This window comes from Glandiceps talaboti, chromosome 15, assembly GCF_964340395.1.
Source record: "Glandiceps talaboti chromosome 15, keGlaTala1.1, whole genome shotgun sequence".
NCBI classification, from domain to species: Eukaryota; Metazoa; Hemichordata; class Enteropneusta; family Spengelidae; genus Glandiceps; species Glandiceps talaboti.
The window spans coordinates 24023498-24047284 of NC_135563.1; the positions used below are offsets into that span (position 1 = coordinate 24023498).

Below are 23787 nucleotides of genomic sequence, written 5' to 3' on the forward strand. Positions count from 1 at the left end.
ATGTCATTGAGTTAGTCACATATATTACATGTCATATACATGATGTCATTGAGTTAGTCACATATATTACATGTCATATACATGATGTCATTGAGTTAGTGACATATTACATGTCATATACATGATGTCATTGAGGTAGTAACATATATTACATGTCATATACATGATGTCATTGAGTTAGTGACATATTACATGTCATATACACGATGTCATTGAGTTAGTCACATATATTACATGTCATATACATGATGTCATTGAGGTAGTCACATATATTACATGTCATATACATGATGTCATTGAGTTAGTGACATATTACATGTCATATACACAATGTCATTGAGTTAGTCACATATATTACATGTCATATACATGATGTCATTGAGGTAGTAACATATATTACATGCCATATACATGATGTCATTGAGTTAGTGACATATTACATGTCATATACATGATGTCATTGAGTTAGTCACATATATTACATGTCATATACATGATGTCATTGAGGTAGTCACATATATTACATGCCATATACACGATGTCATTGAGTTAGTGACATATTACATGTCATATACACGATGTCATTGAGTTAGTGACATATTACATGTCATATACATGATGTCATTGAGTTAGTGACATATATTACATGTCATATACATGATGTTATTGAGTTAGTGACATATATTACATGTCATATACATGATGTCATTGAGTTAGTCACATATATTACATGTCATATACACGATGTCATTGAGTTAGTGACATATATTACATGTCATATACATGATGTTATTGAGTTAGTGACATATATTACATGTCATATACATGATGTCATTGAGTTAGTGACATATATTACATGTCATATACACGATGTCATTGAGTTAGTGACATATATTACATGTCATATACATGATGTTATTGAGCTAGTGACATATTACATGTCATATACATGATGTCATTGAGTTAGTCACATATATTACATGTCATATACATGATGTCATTGAGTTAGTAACATATATTACATGCCATATACATGATGTCATTGAGTTAGTGACATATATTACATGTCATATACATGATGTCATTGAGTTAGTCACATATATTACATGCCATATACATGATGTCATTGAGTTAGTGACATATTACATGTCATATACACGATGTCATTGAGTTAGTGACATATATTACATGCCATATACATGATGTCATTGAGGTAGTAACATATATTACATGTCATATACACGATGTCATTGAGTTAGTGACATATTACATGTCATATACATGATGTCATTGAGTTAGTGACATATATTACATGCCATATACATGATGTCATTGAGTTAGTGACATATTACATGTCATATACATGATGTCATTGAGTTAGTGACATATATTACATGTCATATACACAATGTTATTGAGCTAGTGACATATTACATGTCATATACATGATGTCATTGAGGTAGTAACATATATTACATGCCATATACATGATGTCATTGGGGTAGTCACATATATTACATGCCATATACATGATGTCATTGGGGTAGTCACATATATTACGTGCCATATACATGATGTCATTGAGTTAGTCACATATATTACATGCCATATACATGATGTCATTGAGTTAGTCACATATATTACGTGCCATATACATGATGTCATTGAGGTAGTAACATATATTACATGTCATATACATGATGTCATTGAGTTAGTGACATATTACATGTCATATACATGATGTCATTGAGTTAGTGACATATTACATGCCATATACATGATGTCATTGAGTTAGTCACATATATTACATGTCATATACATGATGTCATTGAGTTAGTGACATATATTACATGTCATATACATGATGTCATTGAGTTAGTCACATATATTACATGTCATATACATGATGTCATTGAGTTAGTGACATATATTACATGTCATATACATGATGTCATTGAGTTAGTCACATATATTACATGCCATATACATGATGTCATTGAGTTAGTGACATATTACATGTCATATACATGATGTCATTGATTATGTGACATTTCATTAATACGTAACATCATAAACATATCACACGATGTCCTTAACATATTACATGATGTCATTGACATACTAGTATTACGTGGTGTCATTGACATATCACGTGATGTCATTAACATATTACATGATGTCATTAACATATTACATGATGTCATTAACATATTACATGATGTCATTAACATATCATATGATGTCATTGACATATTACATGATGTCATTGACATATTATATGATGTTTATTCCGAATGACAATTCTTACTTACCCAAAACTTGTCAACCAAATACATTTTGATTCTTTGGGCTGTGCTAATTCATATATCCTCTCCCTGTAATCAAAGAAAATGTTATGTTACAATACATCTGAAGGCAATTGCAGCATTATTTAATATGTTTATGTGTGTCTTTTTGTTTTTACATTCTTCATGCATATAGGGTTAGGATGTATAGTTTTTGGTAAAGGATTGATGTATAATTATAAAGTGAAACAGTATGGCCTAAAAAATAGAACACTGATTTTAATATACAGTATACAAATGTAATAGGTACAACAGATTTTGACTAATGTCCCTCCACAGACACTGTATTTGAACCTAAAATTAGATTACTAATACTATTTCACACTGCGGTTGATGGTTCAACCTCTGACCTGTAGATACATGTACATGTACATCATCTAAGTCCATCATGAAATATATCCCTTTGGCTGATCATGTCTACTTATGCAGATTCCCTCCACACCCCTGTCTTCCTGTCTGATTCTAATGATGAGTTGATGCCACTGACATCACACAGCAGTTTAAATATAAAACCCAGTAAGGATTTGTGCCTGCTTTCTGTCTGATATACTTCATTCCAGGAACTACTGGAAGTACAAGGCTAAGCATCTGCATCATTAATTCATGTCTGCCAGCGTGAAGCATCTATTATGCTATATAATATAGAGTATATAGTGAAGAATACGTGTATCTCGAAGTGTTTGGCCAGATCGAGATAACAAATTTGTTCTGATTATTACTAACAGGTGTCCATCATGTAATCTTACTTCTACCCTTAGTAGGGCCAGATGAAGATAACAAATTTATTCTGATTAACTTTTACATCATGTAATCTTACTTCCACCCTTGTGCCCTACAGCAAACTTAATTACTTCCAAATTTGTAAATCAATCAGTAACAAGTTTAGTACTTTTTCTTAGGGACATGATACATGTGCATGATTAACACAAAGTTTTGCACCATCTTAAAGAATAAATATGAACCAACATGGATAATGTATATTATGCACAGTGGGACAAATGAATTTCAAAGTACACATAAAAATTAGAAAAAAACAATTAAAAATAACTTGATTCCCAGCAGTATATCAGTTTGGAATCCATGTAGTGGTATTGATTATATTTTTAAACCTCTAGCCTGTTCAACATTGATCATTCACAGAATTGTGCAGTTAATCGCAAGAAATGGTGTGACTTAATTACATGTACTACAAACACTTATAGTGAAGACCGTCATGTCATTATCACACAGATCTGTTTACATTTTTGGACATATCTCTAAATTTCCCAAATTGCTATTTGCATAATTAAAACAATGCTGAAAATATCAAATAATTTGATTATTGTCGTCTATATGCAAGCCAAGGGCAGAGCTATCAAACAGCTAATGTAGTGTTTTTGTTATGGTGGTTACCACCATGGTTAATGCAGGTATTAAAACCTGCTTAAGTTCCCCAGGTAGTATATGGTTCCCAGTGTTATTATTAAGGGCGGTATTAAAGCAGGTAAAATCTACCAGGGTTCCCCAGTCATTTCACCAGGGTTCCTAAACAAAATTATGGTAGATTGTTTGGGAAACTATGCAACTTTTTCTCCTTTCCCCTTCAGTTATAGGGGTTCCCCAATGTTAGCAAAATATTTGGTTCCCTTTAAAATTATCGTACAAGGTAAGGAAATTAATGTATGTAAGCTTATAGTTTTACCAGATTCCCTCCCTTTGTTACTGGGGTTCTCAAACCATAGCAAAAACACAAAAGGATGGCTTAGTGGGTTGTGCAAAACTATTATGGAGTTAAGAATCAAAGCATTTCAGTAAATCAGATTGATATTAACCTAGTAAGCTTACCTCTGGAGGATTTAATTTACCCTTCCCTGGCTCTCCCATTGCGATTCATATAAAGTCTATAAAGCCCTAAGAAGCACATTAAATTGACAAAGGTTTAGTCCATCACTTGTTATTCTGTGTGAATTGTTGTTAGACAATGGGAAGTTAATGACATAGTCAAGTCATTCAAATTCCTCTTGACAGTTTTCTTCTCTGTATAATGCATTGTAATTGCTGAATTCTATGGGGTTGTTGACTTGGTTGTTTAATGTTATTGCCCCATGGATGCTTTATGTGTGATTTTATTGTCCATATTTGTGGAGCATAAAATTGTGCATGGAATGCTGTGATATATAGCCATCATACCAGTAATTATTTCACATATATTTCTGAATAAAGTTGAAGGTATGGTGTAACTTTCTGTATTGTACCCCTTTAAAAACAGTAACCACAGAAACCCATATTGAAGTTACAGACTGTACCTCTAGCAGTCAAACATCTTTATTTTCATGTGAATAATCCCATAGTTGAAGAGAATCATTCATTCCTATAAAAATGATATGTATTCAAATAGATATTATTTTGGTTGATTTTACAGAATAATGGGATCTGATATTAAACCATCAACTGGGATATCATTTTTTTTTTTATCAAACATATTCACTGAAATTTTTATGCCATCAACTGAATGCTAGCAATGCCAGAAGAACAACTATGAGTATTAATTAATGCCATCAAAGACATGCATTTACTGTTAGCATATTAACATACATATACTGCAAGCTCTTGTTAACTCATACTGTACTACTCTCAGGGCTAATTTTCATGACTTTGACACACTCAGCCACCTGTTTTGGTATGTATTACATTGTAAGCATATAATCTCTACAGTGACTGACAAATACATGTGGTATATACATATAATGTCCTAACGGAAGGCTAATAGTGTTCATTGCTGTGTCTGTGGAACTTTGTAAGGCACCACATCAATTTATTCAAGTTTGATTTCAACATTAATAGTATTTGTTATTTTATACTATGTATTCAGATGTCAAGATAAATAGTGTGCTAGATACAAATACAACAACATGGAGCTAAAAAAATAACTGTAAAAATGTAGAAATAACATCAGAAATAAACTGATTGGGATGAATGGTCCTTGGAAGAAGATCAAATATTGGCATGTGTGTCAAATAAGTGAAAGTTTACTACATATTGCCATCAGGTAAATGTCCACTTTATTTATCAAGACACTTGTCTTTAATCATTCTATTCTGTTGTATTTATATGGCTGACTAATCTTACCTTACATAATATTAAATTACTACCAGTAGGCATAAACAGAATGAGGAAACATTAGCAACCTAGAGCTCTGTTTTGGATTTATTTGCTATTGTCATCACTGTAACTATATCAGTATGTTGTGCCAATAATTGGTAATGTACTACCAAGGCGTCTAGACCATACAAGTATTTGAAAAAGCCCTACGGATTCTTTACAGTGATATTCAGATGTTAACCAACTGTACATCTTAGCCTATCTCAAGCTGTTCTAAACTATACCTACTAGCAGCAAGTTTCACTATTGATCACAGTGTAAGCCTTCATTCCCTGATGTTTAATTGTAGACAAGTTGTTGATAAGACCAAGGCTGGCTAGTGATGTTAAATATATAACAACTAGAACACAATACAACATTGCAACTTTGTTTATTATACTAGATTAGATATCCCACAGTACTGCTATATCTTGAAGACTACTTAAAACTTCAATGATGAAAGGTACACTAATTAAACATCAGGGAGTACAGAGTGAACAATGTTACACTTTGATCAATACAGAAACTTGCTGCTCGTAGATAGTTTTAGCACAGCTTGAGACAGGCTAAGAGGTACAGTTGATAGAACATTGTTGTAAAAAAGAACTCATGGTCAAGAGTGCGTGTGTTTTACATAAACAATGTATGGCTAAATCCTCTCTTTGTTGAAGTCTCTTTTTCTATTCATGTCCTTCTATTGATAAATAAAAGCCTAGTTTGAATAGCCTTCTTCAGTGAAGCTAAATCGATCGAAACCTAATTAAAATTTAATAAATCTCAGATTTGTTTATAGTTACGGAATGAATGAACTCCTGCTATAGTGAGCTACACAGGGAGATTAGGTGATCTGGTGTCACTGTACAAGCTTAATACTTGCTGCAAAAATACAGTGATTGCTCAGTTTGATGTCAGTCAAATTTGTACTGTGGAACTGACAATTAATCTATCTGTGTTTAGAACATAGTGGTAGCTGTAATAACTCATACTGTTTTCTTACTCATGATTTTTGCTCTAATTTCCAACTATTCTGTTGTTTTACTTGTTGGAGAATGCATAATGTATGGTTACCAAGTGATCATCACCCTCCCCCACATCAAACCCTATCATCATCATCATCCTACAAATTTACAATATTGACAAACAATTAAAAGGTCTGAGCTGTTCATAAACAAAGCTGTTTACACATTGACACCAAGCCAATATACAAGGTCTACTAACAGTTAGTAGACATGTTATTCAGTTAATACCAGTATAAGTTGGATCGATTAACATTTTTCAGTACAAGTTTGGTGTTTTTTCAACCGTCTAAAAATGTTCAAAAATGAATGTAAAACAAAACAAATTCAGTTAGTGTACAAGTTGTTTTATAAAGTACATTTTGTACTTTACAAGTTTAATATGGTTGTTCTGCAACAGAATTAAGGCAAGATTAACCAACGAGTACCAAGGTTTTCCCAAAACAATTTGTTTGAAACCACTTCTTGTTTTAGAATTTTAACACACAAATTTCACTTACTTCCGACTGAAATCATGAAAAATAGTTATAAATAATTGGAACACTTTGATTTTTAAAATATCAAATTTTGTGACATTTTTTGTATGAAACTGTTGTTGCTGTTAATTTTACTTATATGTGGTTTAATGTAACAGATCCCCGGTTATGACACATGAGTGCAAGTGTGGTGTTCTTGGGGTATTTGCATGAGTGCTTGCAGTGTTCTCTGGAGCAGGATTTTCATGAGTGTATAGCTCCATGAGTGCAAATACCCTGAGTACCCACACGGCATGGGCTTCTGTTATTATCTCATATGTGTATCTGACACAACAAATTTCTGTAAAATGACACTATGCAATCACGTGATTTTGTGGAGAACGAATGATAGTGTCCTCATTTGCATATCATTTGCATTCCGGTATTCAGTAATGTTTTTGGTATTGCACTGCAGCGCATATGTACAACTAGTATGTGTGTGCAGCAAGTAATCTCTGGTACATAATTGTAATAATACAAATACTGAATGTTTATAACTATTTTTGACACAATTGTAAGGATCTTTAAGCCCTGCTCATGCCTAGACTATTGACAATAACAGTTTAAAGCGGCACAGTCTGTAACTTTGCCATCTTTTTGGGTTATTTTTGTATAATATTGAAATATATAATATTCTCATTCCAACTATTAATATGGAATCTAGTCTAGCAACTGTTAAGAGTTCTCATTAGTAATTCATATATGATATAACAATGTTATTATGACATAATTTATTGGTTACCAATATTAAAATTAGAGTTGGTTTCTATGTCTCATTGTATATATAAATGTACTACCATTGCTATCATGCTGTGTTTACAAAGACTTGTAAGTTTTAGTGTATTCAAATTTCTTTCTTTGGTTAAAAATGGAGACCCGGCCGAGTTACATGATTGTACTTCTTTAATAACGTGTACCTTTTCAACACATGGGCAGGTTTTAACCTAATCTCAACAAACTGACAATTTTACTCTGACACATTGCCATAGTTTGAATCCATGGTTATGTGATAATAACTATACTATTTGATTCTTCTTGTTATACAACATGTTTATAACTGTACATATACCACTTGACAACTGTCGCTGTGGGATGTATGTCATATCATTTGACAACTGTCGCTATGGGATCATGGTGTACATATATCACTTGGCAACTGTCACTATGCGATTGTCATATTCTCCTTTTTTTTGCTCACAGGCATGACATATTTTATGATTAATTTGTTCGCAATCTCCTAGTTGAAGACATTCCACTCTGTAGAGTGGTTGTCACTCAAAACTGTACTTTGTACCTGTACAATAGTGAATAAGGCTGTGGAAATCAACTAAATCTATAGTAGTAACTTATCTGTTTTTAAATGTACAATGGTTATAAAGCAATTATGATAAATCAAACGACAAACATGGTGATATATATGACCATATTATGTTAAACATGATATTTCCACATTTCCATATAATGTAAACAAATAAATATGTAAACCTGGGAATTTTCACTAAAGACTTATTTTTGCTTTTGTTTAATTAAACTAAAAATGCAGAAGTAAGTAGTGACTAAAACATCTTCTTGTACATGAACACAATGTACCAGTCTGGTAATTAGTAAGAATGAGTAGTGACTAAAATGCCTTCTTGTACATGAACACAATATACCAGTCTGGTAATTAGTAAGAATAAGTAGTGACTAAAATGTCTTCTTGTACATGAACACAATATACCAGTCTGGTAATTATAAGTAACATAAGTAGTGACTAAAATGTCTTCTTGTACATGAACACAATATACCAGTCTGGTTATTAGTAAAATAAGTAGTGACTAAAATGTCTTCTTGTACATGAACACAATATACCAGGTCTGGTAAATATAGTGACAATTAGTCTTTGAGAACTAGCTGAAGACTGCAAAAATGCAAAAATTTCTAGTAGCAAAATTTGTATAGCAAAAATGTTGTTGTTTAGTTACTAAATGTATTACGTTAATTTCATAAAGGTGTCTGTTTAATTAGTAGTTTCTGATGGAGGCATTTTCATTTCATCAATATGGTTTGTTTTCTGTTTGTCATCCTCACTTCAGAATTCCTAATAATTATGTTTGTTGTACACTTAACTTAGTCTGGTATATGGTGTGAGTGAGTCATTAGTGCAAACTATGCAACTAATGGTAACCGTCAAGTACCTAAAGCTTTAATGGTAGTCTATAGAGGGGGTCAAAAGGTCTGCACATGACTCCTTATAGTTTTATATCACTGTATACTTGCAAAGCTCAATAATATTTTATCTGTAGGATATTAACTACAAACTTAACTCAGTCCTGTGCTCATTTTAAATTGATATTTTTGCATGTCTAATTATTTTTAAAGAAACAATCTTGCCATAACAAATACATTCAGGAAATCATTTGCTTTCCAGGATTGTTTGTATAAAATGTAATATGTGATTCACCTGTTGTTGTGGGTTTATCTTATTGGTTCTTGAGTACTCAAAATATGTATCAAACCATTTCAAATTGCCTGTATTTTCCCATTTTTCTTAAATCAAGCTTGTGCAAGCATCATTGTGTTGTCCCTAATATTTGTTTTCATTCAGACAGAAAATACTTGTGTCATACATATGAGGATTTGGAACTAGAAGTCAAAGATGAGTAGCTTCTCGTATTTGACTCCTAGTTTATAAGTCATGATTATTTCCATCAGCTGAATTAAGAAAAAAAATATTGGGGAATAATATCTAACAATTTTAATTTAAGTTATTTTTAGGATAAAATTCCATACATGATTGTGGCCTATCTTTAGAGCTACATGTCTGGACAATGATACAAATTTCCTAGTTCTAGACCTGTTTATTCAGTAATATCTACCAATATATATCACATCAAGTTGTGGTTGTGCATACACATGCAGGCAACACTAGTTGTTGTCACATATAGTTAAAAAGGGCTTCTATTCATTTGAGGATTGTGATGATGATTATATGAAATAGCTGATTGAAATGATCACTCTACTGTTCTTGCTGGGCTTAGCAATATATATTGAGATGTTTATCATTTTATTGAAAATTGGCTTTGCAGCAAAGAAATATAAATTTACTACATTCCAATACTTCCTATGTATCCATGCATGTAAATCTCCGAGTCAGTAATAAAACTTGTTAAATAGTTTGTTTCCATAGCAACCATTACATGTAGTTATCAATATCATGTACAATGTACATTTTTAAAAGTTTTCATTTATTTTTAAGACTTTGTGTGTTGTATCAGTTTATTTAAAATAAAATGATGTGATACACTCACCACAGTATCGTGGTAATCTTCAAAATATGAATACATGTTGTTAATACATGTACGTGTAATGTCAGCCAAGACATGAAATATTAGTGAGCTATTGATTTTTGGCTTTAAAACCCAGAGACAACTGTTTAAATGCCAGATAAAAATCAAACATTTCAATTGACTGATCTAGTTAAGAGTAAATATTCAGGTTTGCAGTCCAGTCTCAGAGCTAGTCAACAGTAAACATTTCAGTTTGTCACTGTTATTACCACCGATAGCTTGTCTGCAGGCAACATCTCAGAATTTGTTAGGATTTTCTCTCCAACAGAATTATGTGTAGTCTAAGCTAAAGAGCCACAAACAGACCAAGTTATTGAAGATTATGATAATGTATTATTCATTGTTGTAAAGTCAATAGTTTTTAGGAATTTTTCAAAAATTGTTCGGTGAGTTTTCAATTTCTGTCATTTATTGACTCAAAAGATGAAACATTAAAACAGTCATCCAGACTCTAATCATATTAATGGTTTGTTTCTACACTGAAACAAATGCAAATTTAATGCAATTATGAACATCCCGTTTAGCCTTTTAAATTACCTAAAATAATTGTGAAAAAAACATAGTTGCAAAATTTACTTACATGCCCCTTAGGCCACGTCTGCTGGTTGGTCGCCTCTCAACTGTAACAGTAAGTGAAAACAGAAACTCATGAGATTACATGATAGAAAATAACAAATTCTCTTTTTAAAAATGTAATAAAAATAGAGAAAATACAAAAATGATAATAAATTTGTGAGGCAGAACCAGGTTTGGTATAGTGAGCATTGATGGGAGGCAGTTTGAGTTTTTTTCTTGAGCGACTTTTTTCTTCTCCTTGTGTCATCGTTACTGGTATTGACTATGCTTCAGCTCCCCTTCTTGAAGTGCAGTTTTCAGTGAACGTATACACAAACAACAGAGTCAAATTCTTTGATGTTCCAGCCTAAAAATGACAGTCAAATTTGCTGTTGTTGCAAGTACACAGTGTACATATGGTTACAACATCAAAGCCTGGCAGAATGTTTGTTGCATTGGACACTAGTTGTCATCAGTTTAATCCGTTTTGTTGACAACACTTGCATAAGTACAGCTTTCTTGCCCACAAGAAGCATTCAAAAGCAGGGCAGCTTTCTGTGATCCCAGTCCCCAGTGGTGGTCTTTGCATTTCAGTACAGCATTGTTTAAATCCTGTGGACTTTATACAGTAAGCAGCTTCCAAATTCCCAGTGGGCTTAAACCTCAAAACTGTCGGAATGCCTTGCTACAGAATTGATGCAGCACCACTGTGACAGCACTTCCACAAAAAACCAGCATTGATGGATATCAAGCGTCTATACTGCAGTAGTAGCCTGCACGTCTGACAGTGGCAACTGGAAAGCGTTGCTAGGACATCTACATTATGTATGCTATCTTTGCTATGTACTTTGTCATAAGCTAGTGAATATAAATGTTGCAAGTTTCCTTTAGACTCTTTAAATTTACATTGAACCATAAATTTACAATGAGGCTGTTATGCTATGACTAAGTCAACCTCTTAGAATGATAGCACAATGTCTGTACAGCTGCAAAATGTCGCTCTAATATAACAATACATAAAAGAACTAATATTTCAGCATTCAAAAAAAAAAAAAAAATTCAATTTCCTCTGAGCATTAACAGGAATCACCTGTACCAGTAAAATGCTTTTCTTTGCTTTTTCTTTACTCCCGTATTTGAACACATGTATTTTTTAAAAAAATTCTCAACTGGGTGCAACTAATGTCTGAAAAGTTTGCAATTTGACACACTGGTTTCAAGTGATGTTGTTTCTTTCATGAGAAAGCAAGTCAGTCAGATGGAATTAAAACTTGTTCTGTGGTATAATTAGGTTGCAATGTTTAGTTCTTGTTAGAAAGTATTTCTACACATTACTTTATTGATCCAAGGAATGACATTGCCATGGACATGAAAAGGTATTTAAATTATTCTAATTTACATAACAATGTATGGAACTCAGGTTCCACCTGTGGTGGACAGTTTGCATTGTACCTGGCATCCCTACAGCCACAGTGCCAATATATACATTTCACCTCATTGGTTACATTGCTGATAAAGGTCAATAAACAAGAAAATAGTGTCTAAGATGTAGAAAACTAATTAACATCACCAATTGCAAATATTTCAAATAATTTGTCCTTTATGTTATGAAGGATTTTTGTTTTTGCAATTTGAAGGTAGCATTTGACTTTGATAAAGTATTGATTGTTGATTTATTATTCAATTGTATACTGTTTATTTATTTATCTGTTTTTATGCAACAACTCAGATGTAGAACTACTAACAACAACTAACGTAAACAGTATTAGACAGTTTCTTTCCAAAAAAGGTTATTTTTAGATAAAAATGATGTCATCACACATTTTATTAGACATTTAGATTCCCAGTATAATATAAATTTGTTTTCATAATGGATTTTCAGTAAATAAATTGATAGATAATAGAAATATCCACACACATATTAACAGTTTATTTTGAAAAAATATGTATTGAACACTTAACAAGTAACATGTTCTAAAATTTTCTGTACGAGAAATTAAAGTGGGTTTTTTTTTGTTTTTTTTTTACATTGGGTTCTCTACTTAAACTCATAAGTTGTTTTGATTCTGATATCTTTGTTAAAAATAAAAACATAACAATAGGCTTGATTCTGATATCTTTGTTAAAAATGAAAACATAACAATAGGCTTGATTCTGATATCTTTGTTAAAAATGAAAACATAACAATAGGCAAGACAAATTGACATGTAGATACACCATGAGGGGAAAATATGTTCCAAGCTAAATAGTAAAATAAGTCCATCTAAAATCAGCTCCATTGACTATAATTATGTTCATGAGTGTGTGAACTTAACAAGAATTCATTTTTTTATGTTTCAAATTCTGCTTTTTATCCATATTCAGACTGTACTACTTCTCAACTAAGACACATGAGGCAATTTGGTGAGTAATGCACTGAGCATTGTCACATAAAACTAATGGCAGGGTCTTGTGATGTTGCCAGCTGTGTTGTATGTGAGGTGTATTGCCTCATGTATGCTGTATGCACTCAGTTATAGTGTAGCCTCTTTGCATACAGCTCACTATAGTGTTACATCTTGTCTATGCTATAATGAAAATAAACTCCCAGAACAGCCAACTGCAAAGTTGCCTCAATATTTACAGAGTACATACTGTTAGGGTGGTTGTGTTGACATTGCTTTGTCAGAGACTAATGTGTTTAATTCAAAGTGTAAATATTGCAGTCTGGATGCAAAAAATGGAATTATGTAAACTTTTGATATAGTTTAATTGTCAGAGTATATGCCTGTCAAACAATATTGATCAGACTAACTTTTTCTCTGGTATGTACTAATTCTCATACTTGTCAAAACTGTTTTATATACTTGTGTCTACCAACAGACTAGGATATCTGTATTAAGATTTCTACATTATCATAATTTTATGCTTCAAACATTTTATATGATGGTATATCTACACTGTATGTTATAAATGACATTAATCATTATATTATAGAAGTTTTACTCCAATGTTACTACAGCAGCAGTGTCTAAAACTATTGCTGTTGCATGTGATAGATACCATAAGTGGGTGATATTAAACGGTGCATCTCTTGTGTGGATATAATCTCCCAGTAATCAAGATAGTGTGTTACCACTTCAGAAAAACTAGCTATCAGAAACACCACTCTACTGTGACTACAATTAAACTAAAATCCATCGAATAGCTTTTATCAATATGTTACAATAGTTTACCAAACCAAAACTTCAATTGCCGCTGTCATAGTTGTAAGGATGGTCCAAAACTTCAATTGCCGCTGTCATAGTTGTAAGGATGGTCTAAAACTTTGATTGCCGCTGTCATACATTTTGTAGTTGTAAGGATGGTCTTATTTATTTTTGTTTCTCATGACCTGCCTGATCTTGAATTTCTTGAATCTGACCCCCCAAGTAACCTTGAAAATAAAAACACCTGCTATGGCTTAGTCACATTAAGGGTGAGATAAAGACACCACAAATGCAATCATCTGGATGAAAGTTATCATTTATCACTGAAATTCCAAACTTACATTTATAAGTCAAAGGGTTCACAATATTCTTCTGACTTAAATTGTCATTTCTAAGACACACAGAAAAATGCTGAGATCTGGCATATAAACAACTCATAGGATGGACTAATATTGATAAACACAGTATGCAAAGAAAATAATATTTATGATTCACAAACATTATCAGTTTTGAGAGTCAGCAAATAACAAACCATCTATCACTGTCATTTGATTCATCCTCATGTTTTAATAATTAATAACAAACAAACAACCGAGCAAACAAACAAACAAACACACACAAATCATGTTGCTATCTTAAAAACTGAAGTCGGAATAGAAATGGCCATTAACATCTATATATATATATACACACATGTACCAGTTTTAAAGCTACATGTGTATATTGCACTATCAACAAACGTTATCAACATTGTTTCCTGTATCCATGGCAACAATAACTAATTTGTCATGGATCACATGCTAGTGTCTCACTGTGACAGTGTTTTATAAATTTGAAATTATACATGTACACATAGTACAAATAATGAACTCACTCTATCCATTGAAAGAGTGTCCCACACATTCATAATTGCTTTCATTTAGTGAATTATTAATGCAGGAAATTAATTTTTATTTCAAAATTGCTCTCATTATAAATTGCATTTATTAGGTCCATGACAAGAAGTAACCCTGTTGAATTTTATTTCTATACTGTGATGGGATATTATGTTGTGAATTAATTAAACAGTAGCTACCAAATTCACATTTATTTACAAAATATATATAAAGAATTGGAGCGTTGTTGGAAAACCACAGCTCTCTTTATAGTACTCTACAAGAAGCACCGCCACGTCAGCAAGAAATATCATCTTGCTTGCGATAACATGGACAATGAGTCAGAGAGGTATCAATAACATTCTGATGTCAACTTTCAGTCACAATCTTTCCTATTAGAAGACCTTCATCTTTACATTTCGTGTCAATAATTTTCAAGTTTTGTGTCAATAATTTTTAAGTATTGTGTCAATAATTTTTCATTTGAAAGATGAGAAATGTTTACATTCCTCAAAATTTTCTTTAAATTATAGCACCCAAGCTCACTCAAAGAATAATCCAATCTCTAGACTCTCCATAAAAGAAATTGGCCATATTTTGCCTACATAAACCCTGGCATGCAATGAAGAGGTAATTCAACTGCATACATGTACAGAAAGAGTCCCATATGAAATATTTTATCAGTTAATCATAATCAGATATGAAATAAAAAAAAGACTGGATTTAACCTTGTACTTTCAAGGTATTTTCACCTAGTTCTAGCTTTCATTTTGATATATTTTTTTTAGTACTAATGTATTTTTTGTGAAACCATGTACCTTTGATGCATGTGTACATCATAGTACAATCATAGTGTACACAAAGTGAAAATGAAAACTGATAAAAATGAAAAATAGTTCAATTCTAAGAGTTTTAAAAGTTCCTATCACTCCAGTAGTTCAGTTTACAACTCATGGTATACGTCCTTGGCAAAAATCCAACTGGTTATTTCATCCCAGTGGTCTTGATGTGGTTGTATATTGTCAAAAGTTACATGCTACAGACGGCAGAGAAAACAACACACAACAGGATAAGTTAACTGTAAGAGATAATCTTTCGACCCTAGCAAGGTTACATTTCAAATGTGTGTAGCTATTTAACTTTTTAGTATACTTGATACCACTGAGATTCTATAGAAAACACAAAATCAATATGGTCCAATGACAACCGATCAGCGATTGTAGCTACAGTCGTAGCATGGATGCCAAGCCAATAGTGCTGTCTAAACAGTCAGTTTTCAAAACCTTCAAGATTGCTCAGGCCAACATATATGGTAACTTTGATCGGACAAATACAATTATGAAAATGTTATTTAAAAGGTTCACTTGAATGTGAATTTCATAGCTTGGGTACAGCTCAAAGTTGTGAATGTTGTTTTTTTTATTAAAATGTTATTTAATGGGGTATTTTAGTATTTCAAAAACACTCAATGTCACACTTTTGAATACAAATGTAAAGTATAAAATTGTAAAAAATCTGAAATTTTTTTCACTCGCGTTAAAAGCAGGCACCTAAAAAGACACCAGCATGGTGGACTTCAGCTTGAACAACAAACACAGAAAGGCAGAGAATTGTATTCCTCTGTTAGTAAATTAAAGCTTTCTATTATACATAAATGGTTGCCACCTGTGCTTCAATCACTTAGCAGCTTTGTTATCAAACTTAACAAATTCTTAAAGTTGCCCTCAGGAAATTTTGTGTTTAAAGTTTGAAAAGAAGAATAAAATAAAATATAATGTTACTGGTACTTAATAGTCATGTCTATGTTGTCCGCTCTAAAACACTTAAAAATTGACTACAAAGATACCACGATTGATTATAAAATGTAATTCATCAATATGAAATAAATAATAATTTGGCTTACGAGCATTATTTTGGTGTATAGAGCCTCCTGAGCCTCGACTTCCACTCCGTGGCGGCATAACTATCAATGTATCAGCTAAGCTCTCAAGACGGCAGTACTCTATAGCACTGTTGCTACCTGTGAACACAGTCTATTATCTTAAACAAATGGCAAATAAATGAGAGCCTATTGTGTGCAAGTATGAGAACGTGTCTGCATACTTTACACAGTGGAAGTTTAAGAGCCAATTATGTCTTCAGTTACTTGGTTACTATAACAATGACCTTTCTCCTACGCAGGTGTCAAGTTTCATTGGATTACATGTATGAGGACTTGTCAAACATTTCATGAATAATTGAAAACCATATTAGTTTATATGAAATATTCATGTAGCTGTGTTTATGATATTACATTATTTTTAATTATATTATCATGTATTATGTTTTCTGGTTTGGAAGCTTTCACTTGACTTGAAAGAAAAAAACAGTAATTTCAAATTGCAACTCACAAAACAGTCCCAAAATTGAACCATGTTAAGAAAGCAAACCTTGTCTTGTACATTGAGTACATCTGTACACAGTCAAAGAACACCTGCTTATCACATTTCTGACTATTTTTCTCATTTGTTCTGCAAACATAATGCTGAGTCACTATATGAACAACATCTTATCATTTGAAATATTTCAAGTTATCAAAATGATATAAAGATCTAGATAAATATTTTATTAATTGTTACACAAAACCATGATGAAATTCAACAATTTCAATGTATTTGAAAAATGACATTTTATAACTCATAAAAATATATCCAACATGTCATGATTTTCAAAACAGGAGTTTGTCACAATTTTACATAAATAAATATATATACATATACATTTGTAAATATGATTTATTCATTATTACTGTGAACAAGTGGGTTGTGACCTCTAATATGTATAGCCTCTGCTAAAAAAAAATTTTTGTGGCACAGCAACTCATATTGATAAAGACTCAAAATTCCATGTAAATGTATAATAATAAATCTCAAATAATTGTACTAACTTTAATAATAAAATTCTTTAAAAAAATAAATAAATATGAATTAGTGCAAGTGAATATCGACAGTCTATTTCATCTGTTGCAAGGTACAAGCATTAGACCTGTGACTTTGAATTTAAATCATTAACATGTATTAAATTGCATCAATTTTCATTTCAATCAAAACAATGCCATCAAAATAACCTTCTCTACTTCAGTTTCATAATTTTCTTTTGCCGGTTAAATTATAAAAACTCACAATTACTTTTTGATAAGGTGGACGTGGTAATGTGGTAAAATTGCAAAAATAAGTTCTGCATGAATTTCCTGTGAACTAAATATCATTTTATATTCTAATGATGAAATCATAAATACTTATCATTCAGGACATGAAATATTTATTTCAGAAAAGGCAATTACTTCCAGGGTGATGAAAATTCTCTTTTTTTTTCAAAGTATTAAGTCACCAAACTGTATACCATTCAGTAGACTGTAAGCTCACTGGCATCCTCTGGGGGTTGGCCGATGTGTGAAGACACCTTGTCATGGTGTACCTTACAGACTAACAATTCAGGTGCATCCAAAATTCCACAATTTTATCCTTTTGAAATTTGGAAAAAAAATTCAAAGCCTCAATATCTGTAACCTTTGATATTTTTCATTGATGTTTTAAATATATATCAAACATTATTTTAGAATTGGGTCAATTCTCCTTAATAGCTTATGATGCTCATTGATGGCACTCTGTACCCTGGCTTGATGTCCATGTGTAAACAGTACAAATAAACATTTGAACTACTTAATCCTATTTTTGTATGTCATCAAATTATAGGGTTATAATTCATAAGGTGTTGGTAGAGTTTGATCACTTGGCAATGTGTTATAAGAGATTTTTTTCAATTGGTGACTGATCTAATATTTTGAAGATTGATGCTAAGAAACAAGATAAGAAGAAAATAAAGAAACAAAAATCTGAGGAAAATGTAAGAACATTAGATGTGTTGATATAGGAAGTATTTAGCCAAACTAGAGTCAAAGGTCAAAGTAGAAGATAAAGGTATGGTGAATTATATGCAGAAATATGAATCTGAAAATACAAAATGTAGCATTGCAAACAAATGATCTTATTCCGATTATTGTGGAGGCAACTTGGCAAGTGATTGTTTCCATGACTACCACTGTATTTATACGTTACAATATTGTGACAAACCAAACATAATGGATTAGTCTAGACTTTTAAAAGTCATACCACTACATGTGTATGATAAAGCAGTTTTATTGTCAATTCAATACCAAAGACTTGTGAATATAACCATATCTTATACTCAGTGTGGGACCTGTGGTTGAATTTTACAAAGTATTATTATAGTCTTTTCCTTAACATACTGTATGTTCCTGTTATTATTACCCCTTTGCTATGTGTACCTATTTTTGTTGTTATTACCCCTTTGCTGTTTGTACCTATTTTTGTTGTTATTACCCCTTTGCTATGTGTACCTATTTTTGTTGTTATTACCCCTTTGCTGTTTGTACCTATTTTTGTTGTTATTACCCCTTTGCTGTGTGTACCTATTTTTGTTGTGGTGGTAAGTTGGGATAATTAGGTGGTAAAAATAAGTTGGGATAATTAGGTGGTAAAAATAAGTTGGGATAATTAGGTGGCAAGTTGAGATAGTTAGGTGGTAAAATAAGCTGGGATAGTTAGGTGGTAAAATAAGTTGGGATAGTTAGGTGGTAAAAATAAGTTGGGATAATTAGGTGGTAAGTTGGGATAGTTAGGTGGTAAGTTTGGATAATTAGGTGGTAAGGTGGGGTAATTAGGTGGCAAGTTGAGATAGTTAGCTGGTAAAATAAGCTGGGATAGTTAGGTGGTACAATAAGTTGGGATAGTCAATTGTGTACATGTATTATGAAATGTCTTCAGTCCATTGAGTTGAAAAAATAGAGATATAGGTACATATACATGTATGTACACGGAAACCATAGCAATGTACTGAAGGGAATGGAACACACCACAAAACTTCATAAAAATTGTTGACAGGGTATATAAACAGTCTTATATCAATGGGGATTAATGTTTTGATCAAATGCCCTTTACCATCTTTATACCAGGAGTTTGTCAAGGTGAAACAAAGTGATGCTAAGTATTAGAAACACCTGTGTTCATCTCTTATGTACCTTACCATGGTAAGCTGTGGAACACCTTCAAGAATGCGAAAATAGTGAACTCACTCTAACAACCAGAAAGAGCAAAACCAATTATACGTTTGAATGGGATCATTGTGTTCGCAGCTTGTGTAGAGGGGAGCCATTACATGAAGTAAAAGCATGCTTGGTTGGTATGAATACACAGCATATCACTTCATTTTGATTTGCCATGAATAAACTATTCTGAGTGCACCGTTATTCAATCTATGAGTCATGAGTGGTATACACTTTACTTGGTATACTATAGGGTGGTGGAAAACACTAAGTGATTTCTATACACAATTACAGTAACTGTTGAATCCTTCAGAATTAAGATTCAGTATTGAATTGAATACAAACTTAGCTGACTATCTAATCTTTGCTTTATTTAGCTGTCAACTTGCCCGTGTAAAGGGGAGCTGACAGTCAAACATTCATTGAGCTAACTGAATAGTAGCCCACCTTTATCAGATAACTTACTTACATGTACCCTGTCAATTCTTATACATTGAGATGGAGCTGGAGGTGGGGTGGGGTGGGGTTGGGTGGGGGTGGGGTGGGTGGGCTAGTAGGTATACCAAAGCTATATTAGTCTACAATATTTCAGTCATCTGTACATTATTTCAACATTTAATAGACAATACAAATACAGAAAATATATTTTCAATATACAGTAGAGTGTTGATTTCATTATATCTTGTAATTAATAATGTTTGGAGGTAAAAATGTACAAAAAAGGAACAAATGATGTTCAAGGAGGATGAAGACCATAATATCTATGTCTGTGTGTCTGGTGAGGTATCTTTACCTACATGTGTTGTATTTGTCTATCTTATGGTGGTACTGTTTGCTACTAATGGCACCCTTTGTCTCTTTAAAAAGAATGTTATAACAAATCTCCACTGGTTTTTATGTTTAAGATGAAAATAAGGAAAATCTGATTATACCTCAAAGCCTCAAGAGCTGTATTAAACTAGAATTAGGACTAAAAATAATTGTTTGGTTCTGGTTACCAGACCCCACCTAGCTTTTCACTGCCGACTCTAAACTTTTTTTGATGTATTCAAGAAAAAAATGATAAAATTGCAAAAATTGTGTGAAGTCGCACAAGAAATAGTGGATGCGGAAACTGACATCAACTTAAAAAGACAAAATAAAACTATTCTTCCCATCTGTAATGGCTGTACATCTGATAGGAAGAAACTAATAACACAGAGACCATATGGAAAACAATGGAAAACCTGAACTAGACACTCACACAGAAAATATATATCATAAAATAAAATAACAATTGAAATCTACCTACCCCACCTATTCTATAAAATTGAGCGTAATTGGAACCACACGATTTTTTAGGCCTTATCATTTGCAGTCTTAGTTTTTACTTATTTACGTGGTTCTAATTGCTGAAATGTATCATTCCCACAATTCATAATTTGTTGACAATGAGATTATATGGTCTAAACTGTTTGTTTACACATGGCTATCAAGCCAGGGTACACAGTACTATTACTATTAACGAGGAGCAGCCATGTAACTTATTGTAAGGAATAAACCGTTTCCAGTCCTAAAGGGTAAAAATACACTATAGTTGCAACAACTGTGACATTCTATTGTAGTATGAGGGACTTCTCGTCCAAGCCAAATATCGTCAAGATATAAAATCTGACCACCCGGGAGTTAATCCTGCTTACAGTATGTGACTGTAAAGTATGTGACGTCTTTTTGATGACGTGTACAAATAGGGTACAATTAGCACCCATTTAGCCGTGTAGGGTCTATGATTTAGCAGTGTACATAGTCACTGTAGTATTGTGTCAAAATTACTAATCAACTCGTCTTCACTTCCTCAAAAAACATGCTGGGTTGTTCACCAAGGAGGTATAACCAACGTACATCTTAAAAATATCCCACAGTTTTCAAATATGATTGATAAAATCACAACTCGCGTTCTTCACAGTGCCAAAACAACGGATAGTGCCTGGTGAATCTCGAAATGTTCCTAGGATTGTTTCTAATATTAACATCAAAGTTCTAGTCTTCATAAACATACAGTCTGTACAATGTAATACTAAACGCAATGTTATTATTTTCCAATCTCCTTCTATACAGATTTTACTTTAGGTATTTGAGTAAGTTTGAACGCCAGCCCCAACAATCGCTATTGTGATACAACACACACCAGTACTTTCAAGGACTTGAAATCTCGTGTTGGTCACTGAATACTGTATCGAAGTCGTAACGAAACGCACGAAAAACTGCTTTTTCTTCCTGTAAAATGATTTCCACTAGCTGAAGAGCTCGGTTCACTCTAGCTCTAAATGTTATTGTTCGGATTATTCAAATTTTTAATTGAAACATGTACGTCCATCTCCAATCACTTGGTAGTTTCGTTCATGTTAAACATTTTACACTGTACCATTTTCCGTCTCGCAAAGTTTTATGCATCGCAGATTTTAAATTTAGAACGTACACCTCAGTCCAAACGCCATTTGAATCTAGAGGGACTTTGTTTGAAAGCACGTACAAAATTGAGATTGTGAACCGACACTGGCGACAGTCGAAAATTTAACAAATTCAACATATTAAGATTCTGATTATACCTTGAATACCATGTTTATCTTTGCGAGATAGAGGCAGCACTGAGTTGGAACAGTGACCGAATTAAAGGCCAGGTGATAGTTACCCCCACATATGAACATGATTTTACGGGATGACAAATGTACGCAAACTGGCCGACAGCAAAGTCGTCATATCAACAAGCGACAGCCCATGAAAATTAATGAAACACACACAAAACGAAGTACCGCGTACCAGTGTACCGGTGCGGACGTCCTCCCGTGTAAGATGGCGTCAGGTGTTACTATTACATGAATAGGTACTGGTTTGTTACCACATCACGTTACCAGGTTTTCGTCGCCTAGAAAACCTTACCTGCTGGCACGAATTCGGCATTATATAATGGGATAGACTTAAGCTTGATGCCTGTGCGACAAATTCAACACTATTGACACATTAAAACAAATATAACCCAAAAAAATGCCGATTACCTGTTCCGTGCCAACTGTGACTGCCCAGCTTATAATAGCACAGTGGACAACAGTATAGTTGCTCTCGCAACTACGGCCAGAGGTCGGCGAACAAAGCAGTAAATCATGACATAAGAGCCCCACGAACGTGAACTGATGACAACTTACTGGCGGTTTGTGATGGTGAAATGTGTTTATATTTACAAAGTTGCAAAGCCCGAAATATATGTAAACAATTCTTGTTCTATAACTTTCTCCGTCCATGTTGAACAGGAGACAATAATAGCTTCGAAAGTTATGAATTTACTTTGCCAAAATTTACCTCATTTTCCATTGATATTTTTAATATTTTTAAAATATGAAAATTCAAAAGATGGAAATATACTTACCCTGAACCGCAGCCATTGTTATATCATTTGTAAATCCACAGTGGTGTATTGTTGATGATAAAACTGTTTTACCTCCACGCCCTAAAAGGAGAAGAGTACGCGCGTGATGGCCAAGTGCGGAAGTTCTGATACGATTATGTAAGTGTTCCATGCTTCGATCGAACGCACACGTTCTATCGACAAAGCGTCTCATGGTTACGAGTGCTTGACAACAATATGCTAATTAGCAAGTATGTAGTTTTCGTACAGGTGTATATGTGGGTCCTGTTACACCAAGCGTACCATGCAGCGTACAGGGTGTCATGCATGGTAGGAGGGAAACAATCTATACCATAAC

General features: G+C 32.9%; 1 protein-coding gene across 1 annotated transcript in view; it reads right to left on the reverse strand.

The window, feature by feature from the left end:
• LOC144446910 (sperm microtubule associated protein 2-like) overlaps nucleotides 1–23557 on the reverse strand; it is a 34573-nt gene extending 11016 nt beyond the window's left edge. Inside the window, exons 1-3 of the mRNA XM_078136756.1 lie at nucleotides 23451–23557; nucleotides 10906–10945; nucleotides 2313–2375 (exon numbers count right to left, since the gene is read on the reverse strand). Of these exons, the coding sequence (XP_077992882.1) occupies nucleotides 2313–2375; nucleotides 10906–10945; nucleotides 23451–23466 (119 nt within the window). The 5' untranslated portion in view covers nucleotides 23467–23557. The remainder of the gene's footprint in view (nucleotides 1–2312; nucleotides 2376–10905; nucleotides 10946–23450) is intronic.
• Nucleotides 23558–23787: the final 230 nt, after the last annotated feature.